This window comes from Psammomys obesus, unplaced genomic scaffold (genome assembly GCF_907164565.1).
Source record: "Psammomys obesus unplaced genomic scaffold, mPsaObe1.curated_primary_1811, whole genome shotgun sequence".
Classification (NCBI taxonomy): Eukaryota; Metazoa; Chordata; class Mammalia; order Rodentia; family Muridae; genus Psammomys; species Psammomys obesus.
In genome coordinates this window covers 3,508,136-3,529,146 of record NW_026586383.1, presented here as the reverse complement: position 1 = coordinate 3,529,146, position 21,011 = coordinate 3,508,136, and the positions used below count along the sequence as shown (strand labels likewise).

General features: G+C 41.0%; 1 protein-coding gene across 1 annotated transcript in view; it reads left to right on the top strand.

Moving 5' to 3' along the window:
- Positions 1–21,011, top strand: part of Pdcd6ip (programmed cell death 6 interacting protein) — a 48,147-nt gene that overhangs the window by 12,281 nt on the left and 14,855 nt on the right. Inside the window, exons 4-11 of the mRNA XM_055601582.1 lie at positions 2,663–2,790; positions 4,473–4,626; positions 5,556–5,656; positions 7,814–7,930; positions 14,674–14,896; positions 16,359–16,482; positions 18,677–18,854; positions 20,175–20,286. Coding sequence (XP_055457557.1) covers positions 2,663–2,790; positions 4,473–4,626; positions 5,556–5,656; positions 7,814–7,930; positions 14,674–14,896; positions 16,359–16,482; positions 18,677–18,854; positions 20,175–20,286 — 1,137 coding nt within the window. The remainder of the gene's footprint in view (positions 1–2,662; positions 2,791–4,472; positions 4,627–5,555; positions 5,657–7,813; positions 7,931–14,673; positions 14,897–16,358; positions 16,483–18,676; positions 18,855–20,174; positions 20,287–21,011) is intronic.

The window sequence follows — 21,011 nt, the reverse complement described above, 5'->3', positions numbered from 1 at the left end:
CCTCCCTCCCTCCCTCCCTCCCTCCCTCCCTCCCTCCCTCCTTCCTACTCTTTTTCTTTTTTTTTTTTTTTTTTTTTTTTTTTAGAAAATGTTAGTAGTCTAAATTTATCTAACTCAATTACTTAAAAAACATCCTGTTTGAATTTGGTCATGGCCACTACTCTGTAGCCTCAGAACTTGGGGTGGGGAGGCAGGATGGTGAGTTTTAGCTTGGCCTTGGCTATGTAGAGTTCTTGGCTAGCCTTGTACCCGAGACTCTATAAAACAACAATAGCAATAACCCTGTACTGTTTTATGCATGTTCTGCCATAAGGTTTATGCCTCAGTTTCTTGAAAGATGCTAACTCTGGATGACTTCCTGGAATTGTCTACATGTATTCTGGGCTCAGGTTTTAGTTGCCTTTGCTTTTGAGATAGTGTCTTATGTAGTCCAGACTGACCTGAACTTCTTATGTAGTCAAGGAGGACCCTGAAACCCTGATCCTTCTGCCTCCATTTCCCAAAATGCTGGGGCTACAGATGTGCACAGCACCATGTTACCTTGATCATTTATTTTTCTTCAAGACCTCCTCACAGTGTTTACTATTTTGTGTTTCTTTGTTTTCATGTGCTTATTTAGAATGTGATTGGAGCAGTTAGTGTGTCTGCTGGGTAAGGATATTAGGATGGGGTTAGGAACAGGTAGAGCACTGGGTACTTTTAGTGAGACACTGACTACTTCATGGTCTTACTGTGTAGAGTAGACAGCTGTCATGCTGCTCTGGTTCTCTGGGACAGCCTATGTACTGTTCTGTGCAAGCAGCCTTCCAAGTGTTTGGCCTGGTGATTAGTGTCTGATGAACTATACGTAAGATGTTGAATCACACTGTGATTGAGTTTTATAAGTAACTGGGAGCTATTGTAAATTAAAAGAATTATTTTTGATTTGGATGAAATACATGTGGTCTACCCTCTTCTTAATTATGCTGAGCATACACTTTCAAATGGTATTAATTAAGCTTACTGTTCTAGTTAGGGTTACTATTGCTGTGATGAAACACCATGACCAAAGCAACTTGGGAAGAAAGGGTTTATTTTAGCTTACACTTCCAGATAACAAGCCATCACTGAAGGAAGTCAGGGCAGGAACCTGGAGGCAGGCGCTGGTGCAGAGGCCATGGAAGAATGCTGCTTACTGGCTTGCTCATGCCTTGCCCTGGACCAGCAGCCTGTGGTGGACCTGCCCCCAATGGGCTATGCCCTTCCCCATCAATCACTAATTAAGAAAATGCCCCACAGACTGATCTTACGGAGGCATTTTTCTCAGTAGAGGCTTTCTCCTCAGATGACTGTAGCTGTGTCACATTAACATAAAACTCGATAACACACTTTCAGTACTGTGCAGGCGTCTTGCCATCCGGTTTTAAAGCGCTCTTATCTTCCAGAACTGAAATTATACCCATTAAACAGGGACTTCCCGTCCCTCTCTTTTTGTCAGCTTCTGGCAGACTTGTTCATCTTCTTGTCTCTGAATCTTACTGGTCTAGGTACTGCATGTAAATAGACTTACGTGTCTTATCTTTTTAAGAAGTTGAAAGAAGCAATGCATGGGATTACCATTTAACCGTTTTGAAGTATGTGAGGTACCTTCATATTGTAAAACAGATCTCCAAAACTTTATCTTGAAGTGTTTTAGTCATTAAACAACAAAACCTTCTGACCTCTGTCTTTGGTGCCCACTGTCTTTGTACTTTATGTCTTTAAGACTTTGACTCCCTTAAATACTTACTGTAACTGGAACCTTAAGTCTTTTTGTGACTGCTTATTTCACTTAATGTAATGTCCTCAAGGTTTGTCTTATGTTGGAGCATGTAGGTTCCTTCCTTGGTGGTTAACTAATAAATACTTTATTGTATGTGTATACATTACTTTGTTTACACATCCATTGGTTGATGGCCACTCAGGTTGCTTTTTGAATAGTGCTGCTGTGAACATAAATGTAGAAATTTCCTAATGAGACCCTGTATTAAGTTCTTTTTGGCATATATGCAGGAGGGGATCTCTGAGTCATATTGTAACTTATTTTATTTTATTTTTTTTTGAGGACCCACACACTGTTTTCTATAGCATCCACAGCATTTTATGTTCCTTTCAGTAAAGGTTGCAATTTATCTCTGTTATCATCAACACATGTTGTTTTCTTTTCAAAATGAAGTAGCTTATGATGATGGATGTGGGTTGTGTAGATTTTTCACCAGAGAGTGGTGTCTGAAAGACCATCCAGGAACACTGGCATTGACTCAGGAGTATGTTGGTAAAGTGGCTTGTTTAAAGTGTGTGTGTGTGTTGGGGGTGCAGATAATAATTTGAGAAGTCGTGGAAAAATGGAAATGATTTGTTTGAGTTTAAGTAAGTAAGAAGTAACATCAGAATAAGTTTTACATTTTGAACCTGGCTATTGTAAAAATAGGGGAACAGAGTTGGAGAGAGAATTAATTTATTCATCTTTTGAGTTTTTGATTATGGACATAATGTGGGAATATGGGCAACCTGCTTGCCCATAGTAGGTGTGAAAGCAGGTCTTGGGAGAGCCCGTGGGATAGATGCCATGCTATTTCTTGCTTAAATATTGTTTTCTTTAGAAAAAAATAATGATGCGCTTTTCCTTCTCAATTTTTTCCAGCTCTTGCAAGCTTAGGATATGAAAAGAGCTGTGTGTTGTTCAATTGTGCTGCCTTAGCTAGCCAGATTGCAGCAGAGCAGAACCTGGATAATGATGAAGGGATGAAAACCGCTGCTAAGCAGTACCAGGTATGCAGAAAAGCAGTTCCTACACAGGGTGCACACTGGACTCAGGAGTGATTGTGTTTAGGTGATAGTTGCTGCCTTCTTCATGATAGATGCTCAGGGAAAGTCGTGCTCTTGTAAACAGATCTTGCCGTTGAATCCTTAGATAAACACTTGAACACTAAAGAGTTGTTCTGTAGCCCATGTCTGTTCTCCTCCCTGTGTACACCCACCCAGCACCTAGCACAGTGCCTGGCACATAAGAGAGGCTCAATGAATGTTGATTGGACAACAAAGATGAAAATGTGAAAACCTCTTATAAGTAAATGACTTCACTCACAAACTCTTAGATATTTGTGTGTGTGTTTTCTTAGGGCAAGGCACATCCAAATTTTCAGTGGTATGACAAAATTAAGAACTTTTGGCAAGAAAACAAGTTAACTGTAGACTTTGGAGAAGTCATGTTTAAATGTTATCAGGCTTGGAATATTTTTAAGATTGCTAATTCTCTTAGGGAATAGTTGTAGGCTAATATGGCATGCTTTTTTGTGACAGTTTATTATTTTGTGACAATTTTTATTTTTTGTTTCAGATACAAGAACAATAAGTGATACATATTTATTTTAAGTTTCATTTTAAAAGTGTGTGTGTGTATGGTTAAGCATGTGTGTGGAGGTCACAGGACAACTTGGGGGAGCTTGGTTTCTCCTTCCACCATATAGCTTTAGCTGTGGCTTGAACCCAGGTTGTCAGGCTTAGTGATAGGCACTTTTACGCATTGAGCCATCTTGCAGGCCCCATAATAGTCTTGCTAATACACTGACTTTGAGTTCTGTCTATATGGCTTACCAAGTTAACCTACATTAAAATTCCAGACTTGTTTTTTTCTTTTTTTCCCAGCTTAATTTGTTTCATAAAAAAAAAAAAATAATTTTAATAGTAACCGCAACAAAATAAAAAAATGTAAAAGGGAATATTCACTAGGAAGTTAGTGCCATTGTGGGCCCTCAGAGTGTACCATTTGGGGTGTCTCCTAAGCCCAGTATGCTTATTTGAAAGATGGTTTTGGGATAAAGGCAAGAGCACATACTGAAAACATTTGAGTAGAGGCTGGAGGAGTGTCTCAGTCAGTAAAGCATTGCCTTGTTAGCTCAAGGACCTGAGTTTGATCCCCTGCATCCACACAATGAGTACTGGGCTTGGTGTTGTCTGCTTGTAATCCTGTTCCCTGGGCTCGACGGCCAGCCTGCCTAATGGGTGAGCTCTAGACCAGTGGGAGGTCTCAAAGGAAGTGGGTAGAGGTCTTGAGGCTGACGCAAGAGATTGCCCTTCGGCCTACATGCACGCACACATTCACATGTAGAAGCACATGCCATACAGGTACACTTGTACACTCACGCACACATACACAGCCATTTGAGTAGAGTGGTTACTTCTTCATCTGTTTTTAGGTGAGTTTTGAGAAGTGTATCTGAGAGTTAAGTTTGATCACTTTTTGCCATTCACTTTACCCTGTAGTCTCCTTTGAATCTTTGTTAAATTGTTTGTTGCTCTAGAATTGTGGAGAGGATGCTATCTGTGAATGAGATGCTTTAGGTCACAGTGTGGAAGTGTATCTATAATTGCCTGGCATGTAGAAGATGTTTGTGTGTAACAGTAGAAAATTAAGCCTCATTTTTAAAGAATTTTTTTCCCTCTTTTTCTAGTTTGCTAGTGGTGCCTTTTTACATATTAAAGACACAGTTTTGTCTGCCTTAAGTCGAGAGCCTACTGTGGACATATCTCCAGATACTGTTGGGACCCTCAGTCTTATTATGCTGGCCCAAGCTCAAGAAGTATTTTTCTTAAAAGCCACAAGAGGTGAGTCCAATTTCTTCTTTACTGTGTTACATGTGAAAACAAGTGTTGGGCTTTTTTACCAAGAGAGTGACTAGAACACAGTATGTTCCATGGAGGGAGGGATGGTGAGAGGTCACTGAGGAGCTGAGCTCATGTCAGAGGGAGAGTCGCCTGGGGGGAGATAAACTGCCTCATGTGGCAGTGGCTGTGCTCTGGCTGTGGATTGCTGCATTTGAATCAGTCAAGAGTGATTTCTTTTTAAGAGTCTGTTTAAGGATGTGTGTAGTTATCTGTGCCCTGCGGTGAAAAGAAGGGCATGGGTCCCCTGGGACTGGGCATTGTGAGCTGCTTGATATGGGTGCTGGGAGTCTTTCTTCATGATTGAGCAGCAAGTGCTCTTAACCACTGAGCCATCAAGAACGGTTTCTTTTAAATGTCTATGGCTGTTGTGATTTCTGTATGTATGGGTACCACTATTGTGCTTAGTACCATTGGGGCCTGAAAGAGGGCATCGGATTCCCTGGAACAGGAGGGGTTAGGCAGTTATGAGCTGCCATGCAGGTGTTGGGAACTGAAACTGGGTTCTCTGGAGGACAGCCAGTGCTCTTAACTGTTGAGCACTGGCTCAACATCTAGTCCCAGATGTATACATTTTATCTCAGTGTCTGTGCCATCAAGTATTGGGTTATCTCATTTATCTTATTCTATTTTATTTTGTATGTGTGTGTGTTGGGGGGGGGGGGATGCAGGCCCACGTTTGCCTGCATGGTGTTTGTGTGGAGGTCAGAGGGCAACTTTCAAGAGTTAGTTCTCTCCTTCCACTGGGAGTCCTGGTGGTAGATTGCAGGCTATCAAAGTTGTGCAGTGCATACCTTTACCTGCTAAGTTTTGTTGCTGGTCCTTGTCTCATTTATTTCAGTTCTAATGATCAGTTTAACATTTTATTCCAGATAAAATGAAAGATGCCATCATAGCTAAGCTGGCAAATCAGGCTGCAGATTACTTTGGTGATGCTTTCAAACAGTGTCAGTATAAAGATACTCTCCCCAAGGTCAGTTACTGTCTTCATAGACAATTGGTTATTTTGCATGTGGGAATTTTTTTATGTATGAGCAATAAGTTGAAAAGTATGTTTTAATAAAGAAATCTGGTATTTTAATGGAAACGTGAAGAACAGTTTTGAGAGTTGTTTTTTTTTTTTTTTACATTTTAAGATGCATGAAATGTTTTTTTTTTTTTTTTAAGAGGATGGTTTTTATTTACTCTTTACTAAACCTCTTTTTCCTGAGCTGAACTCTTTCTAGAAAACTTTGTCTGTCTTCAATCATTTTATCATTATGATTGTTGGTAGTTTTGGAGGAAGCATGGATGTGGAGCATGTTGGTGACTCACATTTTTAATCATTGTCCTGTTTTCTTAAGGATGAGCCTTAAAGTGCAAAAACAGGCATAACGAAGAAAGGAAAAGTTAAATTCATCCGATTCCTTGATTAGAATTACATTTTACCAACAGGGATAGGAAATTTGGCTGCTAATGGACAGCTAAGGAAAAGCAACTGTCTTGACCACATGCCATAGGAAACATTGTTTTAATGTAAGCTTTTGTGAAGGGGTAATGGAGAAGACTGTTCAGAGATGGCTTGTAAATGACAAAGCATGTGATCTTGACACTGGCACGAAGGATGTTTTAGCTGCTCTCCCTCACAGCTGGTCAAGAATTTGGTTACCTGTGGTAGATAGTGGCTGGTGTTTGTAGGAGAATCTGTGAGTTCATGTTATTCAGGGATCTTCATAAATTATGAAATTGCAGAAAACACAGGGTACAGTTAAAAATAGACCTAAGGTGCCCAACAGCACATGAGCTAATGTCAAGACCTGGGGGTTTAAGGCACACTAGCCTCGTGACCCTTGCTGGACACTTGCCTAGCACCTAGTGCACTGGGTCTCACCCACAGCACTGCCGCTGCCCCAGTGCCCCAGTCCAGAAGTTTGCTGAGGACCTCTGTCTGTTAGTGCCGTTTCTCATAACCTCTCTCCATGTTTGGCTGCACCACGCACTGTCACTTCCTATCACATCAGCAGTTGAGTCCTGTTACAGTCTAATCACAGTCCTGTCACTTCAAAGGCTTGCAGGCCACCTCTGCAGCATGCCTGGGCCTTCCTGGGACATCTTTATTACATGTTCCCGCCTTCCTGAGTACCGGCAGGTTCAGACTGCAGTGACTTTGAGTTTTCCTTTCACTAAGTCTTCACACGCATTTCACATCCAGTTCTAACTGGCTGTCCATCAGCAGCAATTCAGTTCTCCTCTAACTGGACATCTGTAAGCAGTGGCTTAGAGTGCTGGCGTTTCCCCCTGGCAGACAGAAAACGCTCATGGTAGAAAACGCTCTTAATATAACAATTATCTAGTGTATTTATTGGGTTTAAAAAAATGCCATGAGTTTTAGAAAAATAGTGAGATTGCAGGATAGGACTTGACATTTTCCAAGAGCCTTTCTTGACTCATGTGTTTGGATTGAAGTGTATTAGACTATAGTTATTTTAAAAATAAGTTAGGACAAAGTTACAGTGTATCATCACGGTTAGTCATTAGTGTATCTATATCTGCAATGTATTTTGAGTATATAGTACTGAAATGTTAATGTTTATATACTAAATTATTTTTATTGGCTACCATACTCTTTATTACAGTCTCTTAGCATGTGAATTTAAGTGAAGACTTACCTTCATGTCTTTTGTCTTTTAAACATGACAGTCAGCTCTAGAGCAGTTTCTTAGTATTTGTGAGTAACGGTGGTGTAGGTCTCTGAAGGCTGGGTAAGGGGCCACGGAAGCGGCTGAACCGGTACTCCTCCATGAGCTTCCCAATCTTTCTAATGCACGCCTTCCTTTCTTCCTGTAAACAAAATGCTGATTTTCTGACTCCTTAGAATGAGCTTTAAAAAAACCTGAATTGGCTTCACTTAACAGTTTAAAACAAACGAACAGACAGATAAACCCTAATTTTAACTGAAAGAAGCTTGACTTCACAGATGGCAATTCCCACAGAAGCACAAGGTCTTCTTGCTCACACTAATGACTAACCTATCTAAAGCGTTCCTGGGTGATTGTAATTTCTGTCTCCTTCTCCTTTCTCTTCCTGCACCCTGTTGTCTGTGATGGTTTGTGTGGTTGGACTCTTCCCTGGTCAGTATTTTTATTTCCAGGAGGTATTCCCCACTCTGGCTGCAAAGCAGTATGTCATGCAGGCCAATGCTGAGTACCACCAGTCCATCCTGGCTAAGCAGCAGAAGAAGTTCGGGGAAGAGATCGCAAGGTTGCAGGTGAGTCTCTTGATGATAAATGTTTAGTTGATGTCCTTCTCCCATTTCTTCTTAGTGTCATGCAGGTTTACCTTTGAACATTTCCCTGGTTCATTGTCTTTACCAGCAGAGACAAGTGATGTTTTTCATCTTTATACTTTACCCACAAGCATGCTTTGCAAAATCTTACATGTTATCTAAAAATTGCATTAACATTTTCTGTTCTCTTATTTATCCATGTTTATCTTAGTGTTAAAATGTTTTAAATTGAGACAGGTGGTGGGTGGGGGAGGTGCATACCTTTAATCTCAGCACTTGGGGGACAGGGGCAGGCAGATCTCTAGTTTGAGGCAGTCTGGTCTAAGGAATGAGTTCTAGGGCAGCCAGGACTACACAGAGAGACCCTCTCTTGAAAAAAACAAAAATAAAATAAAGTTCTAAATTAATTATCATGTCCCAGAAGATACGTACTTCTTTGCTTGTGTGGTAGGCTTGTGAACTGGAGAGTCTAACTCCACAGTCTGAGACAGATATGGGTTTATGGACACTGGTCTTTTCACTGTGATTCTTTTTTTTCTGTACTGTGTATATGGGACAGGTGCCCTTGTCCTTGCTTTTGCTGTGTGTGTGTGTGTGTGTGTGTGTGTGTGTGTGTGTGTGTGTCTGTCTTTCTTGTCTGTCTTGTGTCTTGTGAGGTGTGTGAGTGTGTAGAAGCCAGAGGTCAGTGTTGTGTCTTTTATAATCATTCTCCATCATGGTTTTTGAGAAAGTTTCTCACAACCAAGAGCTTGTTGTTTAGATCTGGAGTAGCTGGTCTCCCTGCCCCTCACCATGAGCTAGGGTGGGAGTGACAGGGTTTGTAACCAGGCTGGCTTCACACTCCTTATCATCTTTCTTCAGCCTCCTGAATGCTGAGGTTCTTGGTACATTTCACGATGCCTTGCCAAATTTTAACTGTTATGACAAATCTCACAAATTAGGAGTCTGAATCAATAAGTGACTGCTGACTTGATGACTTGATTTGCTGTTTTGTTTTTAAGATTTCTCTGTGTAACCTAGGCTGGATCTTGAATGCTCAGAATACAGATATGCTATTATCATCTTTTCTTCCTGGCTTACTTTTTTTTGCGAGACAGTGTCTCAGTGTGTAACAGGCTGGCCTAACTTCCTGATGCTCTTTCCTCCACCTCAGTGCTGGGGTCACACCAGCGCACTTATTATTTGATGCCTTGTGCGTGGTGGACCAGTGCTCTACTGAGTTACACTTTCTGCTGGCGTACTTTCTGGGTGATGTTTTCAAGTGTGTTTTATTCGATTCGTTGAATTTTTTTTCGTTTTTAACCCTTTTGTTTGCTTTTTCTAACATTTTTAGTTTATTGTTTTTCTCATTCATGGTCTTGACTTTCTCATCTGTGTTGCTGACTTTTTTTTTCTAGGTTGTGAATTTCTTCATCTTGTATCCTATGAAGTCATGGATCATTAGAAATAATAATTAATTTATGTGTGTAGGTGTTTTGTCTATGTGTATGCCTGTGTACCATGTGTATGCTGTACTTTTGGAGGTCAGAAGAGGGCATCCGATACTATGGAACTGGAGTTACAGTTGTGAGCTACCATGTAGGTGCTGGGAACTGAACCCACAACCTCTGGAAGAGCGGACAGTGCTTTTAACTGTTGAGCCATCCTTCCAGACCCATTTTTAGAAATATTAAAAAAAATTGTTTACCCTTCACTTCTGTTAGTCTTCTAAAGATTAAAAAGAAATATGTGTGTGGGTATGTGTTTTTGTGTGCGTGTGTGCATGTGAGTGTAGTTGCCTTCCGAGGCCTGCAGCAGTGATAAACAGTTGTGGGGAAAGGTGAAAAGTGCTGTAGACGTAAGAAGCCAGGCAAAGGGAAAGTATGGAGAGCTAGGAAGTCGAAGGGTAAAGCATAAGAGATTAAAAGAAAGATTGTTTAGTAGTGAAAATGCATAAATAACATTAGATGGATAGAAGATAAGAAGTAAACTTTTGAAAAGAAAAACAATGAAAATAACACTAAAACCACAAAGACAATAGGAAACACAAGGCCCCCCCAACAAAAAAATAAAGGGAAGAAAAATGAAATTTGCCAAAAATATTTTTTTAAAATATGCCTACAAATTAGATCATCTTTAGCAGGGAGATAATGAAAATGTGATTGTTTTATATATATTTTCTGGGAAAAAAAAAAAGACATATTACCAATAAGTGAAGAGTACACGGCAAAGCACTAACTAGATGGCATGCAGAAATGATGTCTCTGTGTCTTCTGCAGGGTAGCTGCAGGCAGGGGCATGGCTGACTGTATGGGTCCACTGAGTTTGGATTGGACAAGTATTGCTGTGTGCCAGAGCTACCTTCACCCGAGTCACTTTCCTCCTTTTCCTACCAGGGCTTCTGCCAAGCGCCTAGAGGTCTGTAGCTGTATGCCAGACAGGGTCTACCTGCCATCCTCAGATTGCCCAGTTCCTGTGCCCTATGGGAGCTGATAGCTGCGCAGTGCCCCTCCAGTGTGTCGATAGAGAGGACAGCACTGCGCTCTGTCCCCGTTTATCTGTCCTCAGACTTTAAAAGCCCACTAAGTACTGCAGTAGAGGGCTATGGCTATGGATGCCAAGCAGCCTGCTGGAGCTTTAGAGTCTAGCTGCTATGGCAGTGTTCTCATGGGCAGGCACATGTCTCCAGACACTGCAGCAGACCCCGGGTGCTGAGCTCAGCTCTACCTCTCTACTTCTGCCTATAGTGTTGATGCGTCATGGTCTGGTTCTTTGGGATGGTTCTAATTGTTGTGTCTCACCTTGTGGCAGGTTGACTTTAGTCTTGGACTTGATGCTCTTTGTTCTCACGGCCTCAGGGTAGCTCAGTTCTGTAGTAGATTTCCTCTTAAGGTGGCCACCAGCTATCATGGGTCATGTTGAGTGAAAAGAATGGAGCTTCTCCCATCTACTGCTGACCTGTTCTTGGAACAGCCACTCTCACCAAAGCCTGCATCTGGATTTGAGGCGTTTGAGAAGTATGGACTTATCCTGGAGCAGGTTAGGCAGTCTCTTTCACCAGGGCCCCCCAGGACAGAAGTATACTGAGCTTTCTAGCTGCCCTTGAGGCATTTGTCAGTTTCTGACATGCTTCCTCTTTCTCTTTTTGGAAGAGTCTGTTTTCTTGACTCTAACACACAAAGAGGCACTTTATAACTGTCTCACCAGAAGTGCCTATGCTTTTATTTTTTGTCTTTCTATTATTGTTACATCCTTAAAAATTTAGTTTCTCTCTCTCCTTTTCTCTCTCCCTCTCTTCTTCTTTCCCTCCCTCCCCTCTTCTTTCCTTCCGTTTTTTTTTGGAGACACTGTTTATGTATGTATCCCTGGCTGTCCTGGAAAACTGTGTAGACCAGGTCTCGAATTCAGCAATCTGCCTGTCTCTGCCGCCTGAGTTCTGGGATTAAAGGCATGGGACACCATTGCCCAACATAATTTTGTTTCTTGAGCATGGTATTTTTATTATTTGGGGGCAGTACTTTCTTAGTAAATTTGGAAAGTTCTACTCATTCTTTGTTGTTATTTATGTATTTTGAGACATAGTTTTATATAACCCAGGTTTACTTCAAGCTCACTATGTAGTTGAGGATGACCTTGAACTGATCTGCCACATTTCACCTTCCAAGACCTAGGCTTAAAGGAATTTCTACCCTTCTCCTACTGCTTAAACACTACTTGATTCATGCTTTCTTGTGGATGGATTGTTCATGGTGATGCCTGGGAGATACTTTTTTATTTACCTGTGTTTAAATATGGCTGATTTTCCTGCTTTCTACCATGGTTGTGTATAGGTGCCTATGGTTTTTAGACCCTTGATGGTGTAGGAAGGAATCTTCCTCTCTACTTGTGCTTCCCATTTTTGTTTGTAGCATGTTCTGGGTGCTGTGCTCTTCTTCAATCTAATCCTTCTCTTTATCTATACCATCTGGTAACCTGCCTTTAGGACTGGGTAATCTGATGAGGCTCCCTCACTATCCCATTGTTTGTTTGTTTGTCTGTTTTTATGGCTTCCTGTTAAGTTGATCAGTTGGTCTTGCTTTTGTCTTGGCTGGTATCTGTTTTACAGTGCTATCTGTTGTTTCTGATTTAATCTAAACAGTTCCCACTGAGGGGGATGATTGGTACACTCCACTTTTCCATGTTTTCAGGATGCCTGAAATCAAGATTCTGTTTGAGGAAGTATTCCATGAATTTACAAATCAAATTTGATTTGCATGTAGTTAAGCTTATCTTTTTCCTAGTTTATAATGAAGATGTTTGTCAATCCTTGTTTCTCTATAGTTTTATACTGATCTTTGGTGTTTTAAAGTGTAGCGTATTTTTTGTATGTTGTTATTAAGAGTGGATTTATTTCCTTTTGCTTCTTCACATTAGGTTGTGCATCTGTATTTGCTATGTGGATTTGTCTCAGTTACTACTTATAAGATATGCAGGTTAGCATCCTAGTTTTCCCAGTAGGTAAATGCAGCATCTGTTACTAAGTTCTTTCTTCATACCTGTGATTCTCTTCTTGTCTGATTACTTGATGTGTCTGTGATATAGCGATGCTGGTGGGTTTTAATTTCTGCTTTAAGAATGTTACAGGTTTATATTAAGCATTTATATTAATCCCAGCTATGGGAGGGAAGATTTTTATTATGTTTAAAGAACTGTGTATCTGTTTCTGTTCTATCAAGATAATAGAAAGAAAAGGAACATTGAGCCAGTATGATGGCTCAGTGGGTAAGGGCTCAGGCTGCTGAGCCTGCTGATCTCAGGGTCCATGTGGGAAAGAACCAACTCCCGAAAGTTGTCCTTTGCCCACCATGTGCATGCATGCATACGCACACAAAAGTAAATACAAAAATGAAAAACACCACTGGAAGGGGTGCTGCACGCCTTTAATCCCAGCACTTGGGAGGCAGAGGCAGGCAGATCTCTATGAGTTTGAAGCCAGCCTGGTCTACTGAGCGAGTTCCAGGACAGTCTGAGCTACACAGAGAAACCTTGTCTTGGAAAACTGGGAAGAAAAAATAGAAAGAAACCCCATCATGCCAGTTAGTTCTCTGACCCTGCAGTTGGAGGCTTCAGTCCACAATGGGCTTGTTGTATTGCCTTTCCTGTGATGACTCAGTTCCTCAACGTGCAGTGTGCAGAGCATTTCACATTACGGCCGGGGTGGAAATGAGCGCAAGGAGAAGGCTGGGTTTCTAGCTCCTGCATGGGTGCCTCTGGTGACTGGACACCGCCTGTGAGGCCACTGTTCTTACAGCTGACTTTGGCCTCCCAGACCCTACGGGCTGAGGACCAAGCCTTTGACCTGTGTGCTTGCCAGGTGTTTGTCCCAGTGGCACTAATGTGGGACTTTTCCAAAAACTCTGACATTTTTAAAATTAAATTTGAATATTTTAGAGAATTATGTAAGCAAGTATTCCAGTATTAAGCCATTTTTTACAGTGTGGTTTTGGTGTTTTAGGCTTACTGTATCTCATCATGTGTCAAAGTACATAGCTCTTTTCTGTATGCAGTAACATGTTCTATTTCTAACTGTGGAGCTCAAAGATCTGGTAAATTACCACCAATTGTGCTGTTCAAGTGTTTTGTCTTTTTTTCTTCTCATTTAGATCAGGTATTGTTTGGTCAGGGATGTTGAAATCTCCTTTGATATGGATTGAGTTCCCAGCATCTTATAATTGCTTACACAGCTTGTGTCTTACATGCAGAACTAAGAACTTTGTAGCTTAAAATGGCAGTGTTCACACAAGTATCCACTTTATCCCTGACAATTCATTTTTGAAAATTTTTTATGTGCAGTGTTTTGCCTGCTTTATGTGTTCCATGTGTGTGTAATGCCCATGAAAATTAGAAGAGGGCATTGGTTTCCCTCTGGAACTGGAGTTACTGATGGTTTTGAGCCATCATGTATATGCTGGGAACTGAACCCAGGCCCTCTGCAAGAGCAACTAATGCTTTTAAACCCTTATTCATCAATTCCTACAATTGATCCTTGATTTTTTTTTTTTTTTTAAATGTTTTGGGTTTTTAAGACAGGGTGTCTCTACAGAGCTCTGTCCTGGAACTTACTATGTAGACCAGGCTGGCCTTGAACTCAGAGATCCACCTGCCTCTGCCTCCCAAGTGCTGGGATTAATGGCCTGTGCCACCACACTCAGCTTCCACCTAACACTTCTTTGAACATTCCATCTGTATCAGAATTTCAGCCTTACATTTATGTCATCTTTTTTCCCTTATTGGCACGTATAGGATTTGTTACTTGTTGACTTCCCGTGTTACTGAGTAACTCTTAGGAGCTCCACTCTTTCACTGATGGTGGCTTGTTCAGGTTTCTGCTCATATGAATGGTGTGGAGGGAGTGTATCTCTGGTGACATCTGTGTTTTCAAGACCCTTGACATAGGGCCCTACATTGGTGTTCAGTGCTTCTTGATTACTGTCAATAGTTAGGTAGCTTGTGGAAACAATGTCTAGCCTTCATTAACGAGCTCATGTAGTCTGACTCCTAGCTTTCTTTTACTGCCTTAGCAGCTCACTCATGCATTTACAGGGGTGTCTGCTCTTCCCCTTTTATTATTAGGTATTTTGTGATGGAATTTCCAGGCTACCCTGCCAAGCACAGCCCTGGAAATCCTGAGGGTTTAAAAATGCTTGGTAGAGAAAGCATTCATCTTTAAACAAACAAACTCTGTCTGTATAAATGTTTTTTTCCAGCATGCAGCAGAACTGATTAAGACTGTGGCATCTCGCTATGATGAATATGTCAATGTGAAGGATTTTTCTGACAAAATCAACCGTGCCCTTACTGCAGCAAAGAAGGATAATGATTTTATTTATCATGACCGCGTTCCAGACCTTAAAGATCTAGATCCTATCGGCAAAGCCACACTTGTGAAACCCACCCCAGTCAATGTGCCCATCAGCCAGAAGTTCACGGGTAGGTCTGTTCTCTAGATGTGCTTCGGCAAATTCGTGTTTTCTCCAGGTTTTCTCCCTCCTTCCCTCTGTTCCTTCCTTTCTTTCTCTCTCTCTCTTTTTGCTCTTACAGACTCTGAAAATTACTTTTTTTCCTCCCTCTAGTTTTTTTGAGACAGGATTTCTCTGTGTAGTCCTGGCTGTCCTGGAATTCACTCTGTAGACCAGGCTGGCCTCAACTCAGAGATCTGCTTGCCTTTCCCTTCCGAGTGCTTCTGTTTTTCATTTTGCTTGAAGAAAATGGTGCTTTGGTGTAGCTTCTCTTTCTTCTAGGCTTATCTTTGTGGTTCATATAAAATCTTACATTCTTTGTCTAATACCTAGAGTGTAACCTGCATTACTGGTGTTTAAAGGAAGTGTGGGAATGAACATGGCAGTCATCCCTGAAGCACCAGCACTTGTGAGACAGGAATGAGTTTGAGGCCAGCCTGGTCTGTGTAGTGACTTTTAGGCCTAGCTTGGCTATAGAGTGAATGAGATAAGCAGACAAGCAAACAAGTCACAGCTAACTGGGCAAGAAATGTGGGGAATTAAGTATCGTGTTTTCTGTGAAGTTTTCAAGGGGAAAGTAAGCAACGAAGCATGTTTAGTGTAATCCAGATGGGCTAGTTGAAACAGGATTTTGATAAGATCAGCACTTTAGACAAGCCTTGCCATTTTAGTGATGGAATATAAAAACATCGTTATTTATTTACATACTTACACATTTGAGTTAGAGGTCTTATGTAGCCTAGGCTTGCCTTCAGCTCACTGTGTGAACTAGGTAGGCTTTGACTCCTAATTCTCCTGCTTTAGCCTTCTAAGGGCTGAGATTACAGGCGTGAGCCACCATGCCTAGATAATTTTTAAACCAGTATATTTCTAGGGTGGTATTTGCGTTAGATCAATGTTGTTGCAGCCTGACTTCGATAGTGTGGATATATGCAGTTTATGCAATACTTGACAGCTTTCTCATATCTCCTGGGTAACTTTTAGGTGCCTGAGAAAGAGTGATTATTCAACTTATTTTTATTTAATCAGCAGAAAGTGCCATGTGCCAGGGACTGACTTAGTTTGTCTCACAGTGGTGCTGTGGCACAGCAGCTATTATGTCTGCTCTAATGAGGGTGCTGAGGCTCAGAATGAGTTTTTCCCCAACGCTGTGGGGGTGGGAAATGATGAAATGTGACCGTGCATTTGGTCTGATTGTCAAGCGAGCAGGGCTACTAAGATCTCTCATGAAGGATGACTTAAAATCTTAAGGGAAATGAAGGTCCAAAAGGAAGCTTTTGCTGCTTTCATTCATCAGTGTAGTCATCTAGAATTCTCATCACCACTCGCTTTCAATATGATGTTTCTTATGCTATTATAGAGAAAGTGAGTAGTTGTGTCTGTAGTTTGAGTCAGTTCCATGTAATCTACTTGGATCTTCTCTTCTGTTTTAGATTTGTTTGAGAAGATGGTCCCTGTGTCTGTGCAGCAGGCCCTGGCTGTGTTTACTCAGAGGAAGGCTGACTTGGTTAACAGATCAATTGCTCAAATGAGAGAAGCCACTACTTTGGCAAATGGGTAGGTGAACCTGGCTTTCAGAACTGACTTACAGGTTTTCAGATTTGTGTTTTGAATAATTTATGAACATTTTCTAGTTTTTTTTTTTTTTTTTTAAGTTTTTTGAGCTTGGAAATGAACACCAAGTAGAAACAGATACACAGATACATTCCTTTCTTGCAGTTATTTTATAAAGAAGCCTCAGGTAAACTAGAGTTGGAAGGAATGGAATTATAGAAAAAAGATTACTGTTTTGTATTTCAAGAGATTGTATGAGGCAAAATGAGTAGAGATAAGCCCTTTAAGATGCATGGTTCCAGGCAGATGAGATGGCTCCGCTCTTGCTGCCAAGGCTTATGTCTCAAGTTCTGTTTCTGGGGCCCACATGGTGGGAGGCAAGTTTTGTAAGTTGTTCTCTGACCTCCATGTGTGTACTGTGGTATGTGAGTTCCCACATGTGTACTCAACAAAAATAAATACATTTAGTAAAAAGATTCATGGAACCATTAGGTACTGTAAACCAATTTTTATATTAGATTAAGAAAATATTCCATGGTTTAAAAAGTTAGCTATATTTTACACATAATGAAATGCACTCATTTAAAATGCAGTTCATTCAGTTTGGTAAATGCATATACTCATGTAACCACTACAAAGAGAATATACCCAAATCAGTCCTCAGGCCTCATCCCCTTCGGTCCCTCTGTCCTCAGTTCCTGGCGACTCATGTAGTCGGTGTCCCTGTAGTCAAGTGTGCTCTGTGCAGTTAGCCGTGTCACACTGTAGTATGCACATCATGGCTGGCCACAGTATGTAGGGACCACGCCTCTCAGTGCGCGCTGCATGTGCCGTGTGCTCAGTGCTGTGCTGTAGTACCTGTAGGAAGCATCCCGGGAGGAAGACTGTGTTTTGGCTCATGACTTGAGAGGATATGGTTCATTGCGGTGGGGAGGCTGTGGCTGGGAGCAGCTGGCCGTGAACAGGAGCATGAGTTTGCATTGTCAGGCCATAGAGCTGGGCTGTCATCTCTATAGCTTGCCCTCCAGTGGTCCACTTCTTCCATAGGCCTCATCTTTTAAAGGTTCCACAGCCTCCAGAATGGCACCTTCAACTGAGACACGGACTCACGGAGTACTCAGCCTGTTTTACCCTTACACTCAATACTTTATCACTGTGACAGAATACTGTGAAAACTACCTAAGGGAGCGTCTTAGTTTCTTTTCTGTTCAAATACCTTGACAAACAAAGCAATGTAAAGGGTTTATTTTACCTTAGAGTCACAGAGGGATGGGTTGGGGGAAGGGTATGGAGGGAACCTGGGATTAAAACCAGGGCCCTTTATGTGGTAGGTGCATTTTTACCACTGTTTTTTTCTACCACTCTACTCATTTATTGCTTTTTCAAAATTTAAGTTTTCTTAGGACCAGCAATATAGTACAGTGGGTAAAGGCGTTTGCCTTCAAGCCTGATGATTTGAGTTTGATCCCTAGGACCCCCACGGTGCAGGGCAGGAACTGACTTCTGTAGGTTGTTCTCAGACCTCCACATGTGTGTCCTCTCCTTTCTAAAGTAAATTTACTGTGAAAATTCAAAGTTTTTCTTTGTAATCATCTTTTTAAAAAGATCTACTTAGAGTTTTTTATATTTGTTATAAATATTATAAATGACTATATTTTATATATATAAGTATTTTGCCTACATGTATGTATATGTACCATGCATGTGCTGTGCCAGTGGAGGACAAAAGAGGGTGGCAGATTCCCTGGAACTGCCTTTATGGATAATTGTGAGCTGCCGTGTGAATGTTGGGAACTGAGCCTGGCTGGTTCTCTACAAGTGCAGCAAGTGCCTGTAGCAGCTGAGCTTTCTCTCCTAATCATCGTTGTCTTTTTCGTGTATTTGTCTACAAGTTCCTTGTCAGATATGCATGATTGCATAATCTGTTTTGTAATTTTGACTGTTTATGTTTTCAGTTAAAGTGATTATATGATTTTGCCTTTTTTTGTTGTTGATGAAACATTTGTATTACTCCCTCCTTCCCTCCCTCCCTATCTCCTTCCTCCCTTCCTTCCTTCCTTGAAGGCAGGCTTTGTGTAGACCAGGCTGGCCCTGAATTCACAGAGATCTGCCTGCTCTGCCTCCCAAATGCTTGTATTAAAGGCATGTGCCACTACCTCCCGGCTGACTTACACATGACATGTTTCCTGTTTTGCAGGGTACTGGCTTCCCTCAACCTTCCAGCAGCAATTGAAGATGTGTCTGGAGACACTGTACCTCAGTCTATACTTACCAAGTCTACATCTGTAGTTGAGCAGGGAGGCATCCAGACTGTCGACCAGTTGATAAGAGAGCTGCCTGAGCTACTGCAGAGAAACAGGGAAATCTTAGAGGAGGTATGTTTGAAAAGATTGGCTTTTCAGGTAGAAACTGTTCTCTCAGTGTCCGGTAGGAATTAGGACTCATGGGATTCAAGGGATTCAGTGCCTGGTTGAGATCACTCTATTTTATTTGCCCTTAGTTTCAGGAAGAATTCCATTGAGTGAGAATGAGTCATGCTTAGAGAAAATTAATGCACATTAGTTAAATTCATATGGCCCTTGACTGTTGCATACTAGTAAACTCTGGGAATCAAACAAACTGTTTGGGCGTAGCACCTATTAGTCATTTCTTTTATTTATAGATACTAGGTTCTGTATTAGATACCAGATTTTATTTTTGTTCATGTTGCTTTTGATTATGTAGCCCATGTTGGCCTTGATTTCCTTATGTAGTAGCCAAGGATGACCTTGAACTTCTGATCTTCCTGCCTCTACCTCCTGCATTCTGTGATTACAAGTGTGCTCCCTCACACCCAGTTTATGCAATATTTGGAGGTTGAACACACAGCTTTGTGAATGCTAAGCAAACACTTCTTCACCAACTGTGCTACAGCCCCAGACTTAGACTTTAGGTTTCTTAGTGAACATGGGATCATACTTCTCCTGAGTTAAGATCTTAGGGGCCATGGTACATTTGTTAAACTTAGAATTGAGAACATTGTTGTATCATTACTGAGGTTACACACACACACACACACACACACACACACACACACCCACACACACCCACACCCACACACACCCACACCCAGGACCTTGGACCTGTTAGATAAGCACTCTATACTGAGCACCTCCTCAGATCAACTTTGTCATGTTATACCTCATATTTGTGCACCAATAGTGTACCACTTCTTGTATTAAGCTGGGTGTGGTGCCTTACAACTATAATGTCAGCACTTGGAAGGCAGGAAGATCACAAATCTGAGGCCAGTTTGGGTTATATATTGAGACCATTTCAAACAAAAGAAAATGTATGTAGCAGTCAATTAGTGGTACTGAAATATTTCTACCTTATTAGTTATCATCTCTTGGGTATGGTCATTTAGAAAATAGACCTACTGGCTTATACCTACAATTCCAACACTCGGGAAATGGAGGCAAAAGGATTGCAGCAGGTTTGAGGCCAGCCTGTTCTGCAGAGCAAGTTCTAGGCTAGCCAAAGCTATGTAGCAAAACACTCAAAAAAAAAAAAAAAAAAAAAACAAAAAAAAAAAACAAAAAACCAAACCACATGAACAAGCCTCTCAGAACCCATAAACTACAATTAAAAAGGTGTTAGTTTTTAATTTTAATACTAACAATGCTATCTCAAGGATTTTTGCTTTCTTTTCTAAGTCACTGAGATTGTTGGATGAAGAAGAAGCAACTGATAATGACCTAAGAGCAAAATTCAAGGAACGCTGGCAAAGGACTCCATCCAATGACCTCTACAAGCCTTTACGAGCAGGTAACCATAGTACAAATGACTTCACGCAAGTACATTCCTACTTATTCACATACAGTTTTTAAAATTAGTCTCAGTTATAAAGTCTCTTTTACTGACATGTGTATGAATAATGAAAACCCAGATATTTCTTCTTGATTAACAAAGACAAAACATTAGTGAACATCTAGGTTCACTGTGTCGAGTGGAGTTAAGCTGATCATGTAGCTCTCAAGCTTTCCCAAGCCCTGTGTGTATTTTAAAAACATGCACTAAGTGTTACATATGATCTTGTAATTCCTTTTTTACGTAGTGCTGAATCCTAGGTGGATGAAAAAAATGAACCTTGATACCTACTTGGAAATAAATTATGCTTTCTAAAAAGTCAATTATTAAGATTTGTGCTTAAAATAAAAGGTATCTTCATTTTGGCTAGAGACTTTGTTTCTGTTAGATATTTCTAAAAATGGATCTATCTTTCTTTGAAGTTCTATCATCCTTTGGGAAAGGAGCACTTTTTCAGTGAATTGAATCCCGTTTTGGCATGCATGATGTCCTTCTGTATTCGTAAATTGTAGAAAGAGCCTAGACAAATGTCAGTGTTCTGTCACTGGGCGAATGTTAACCAAGTGACAACAAATGACCGTGCCCTGGCTCCAGAAGTAATTTTTTTTCCTGCAAATCAAAAAACTGCACAGATGGATAGAAGCTGAGGTCTGTTGTCTAGTGACCTGGGCTTACCGAAGGGG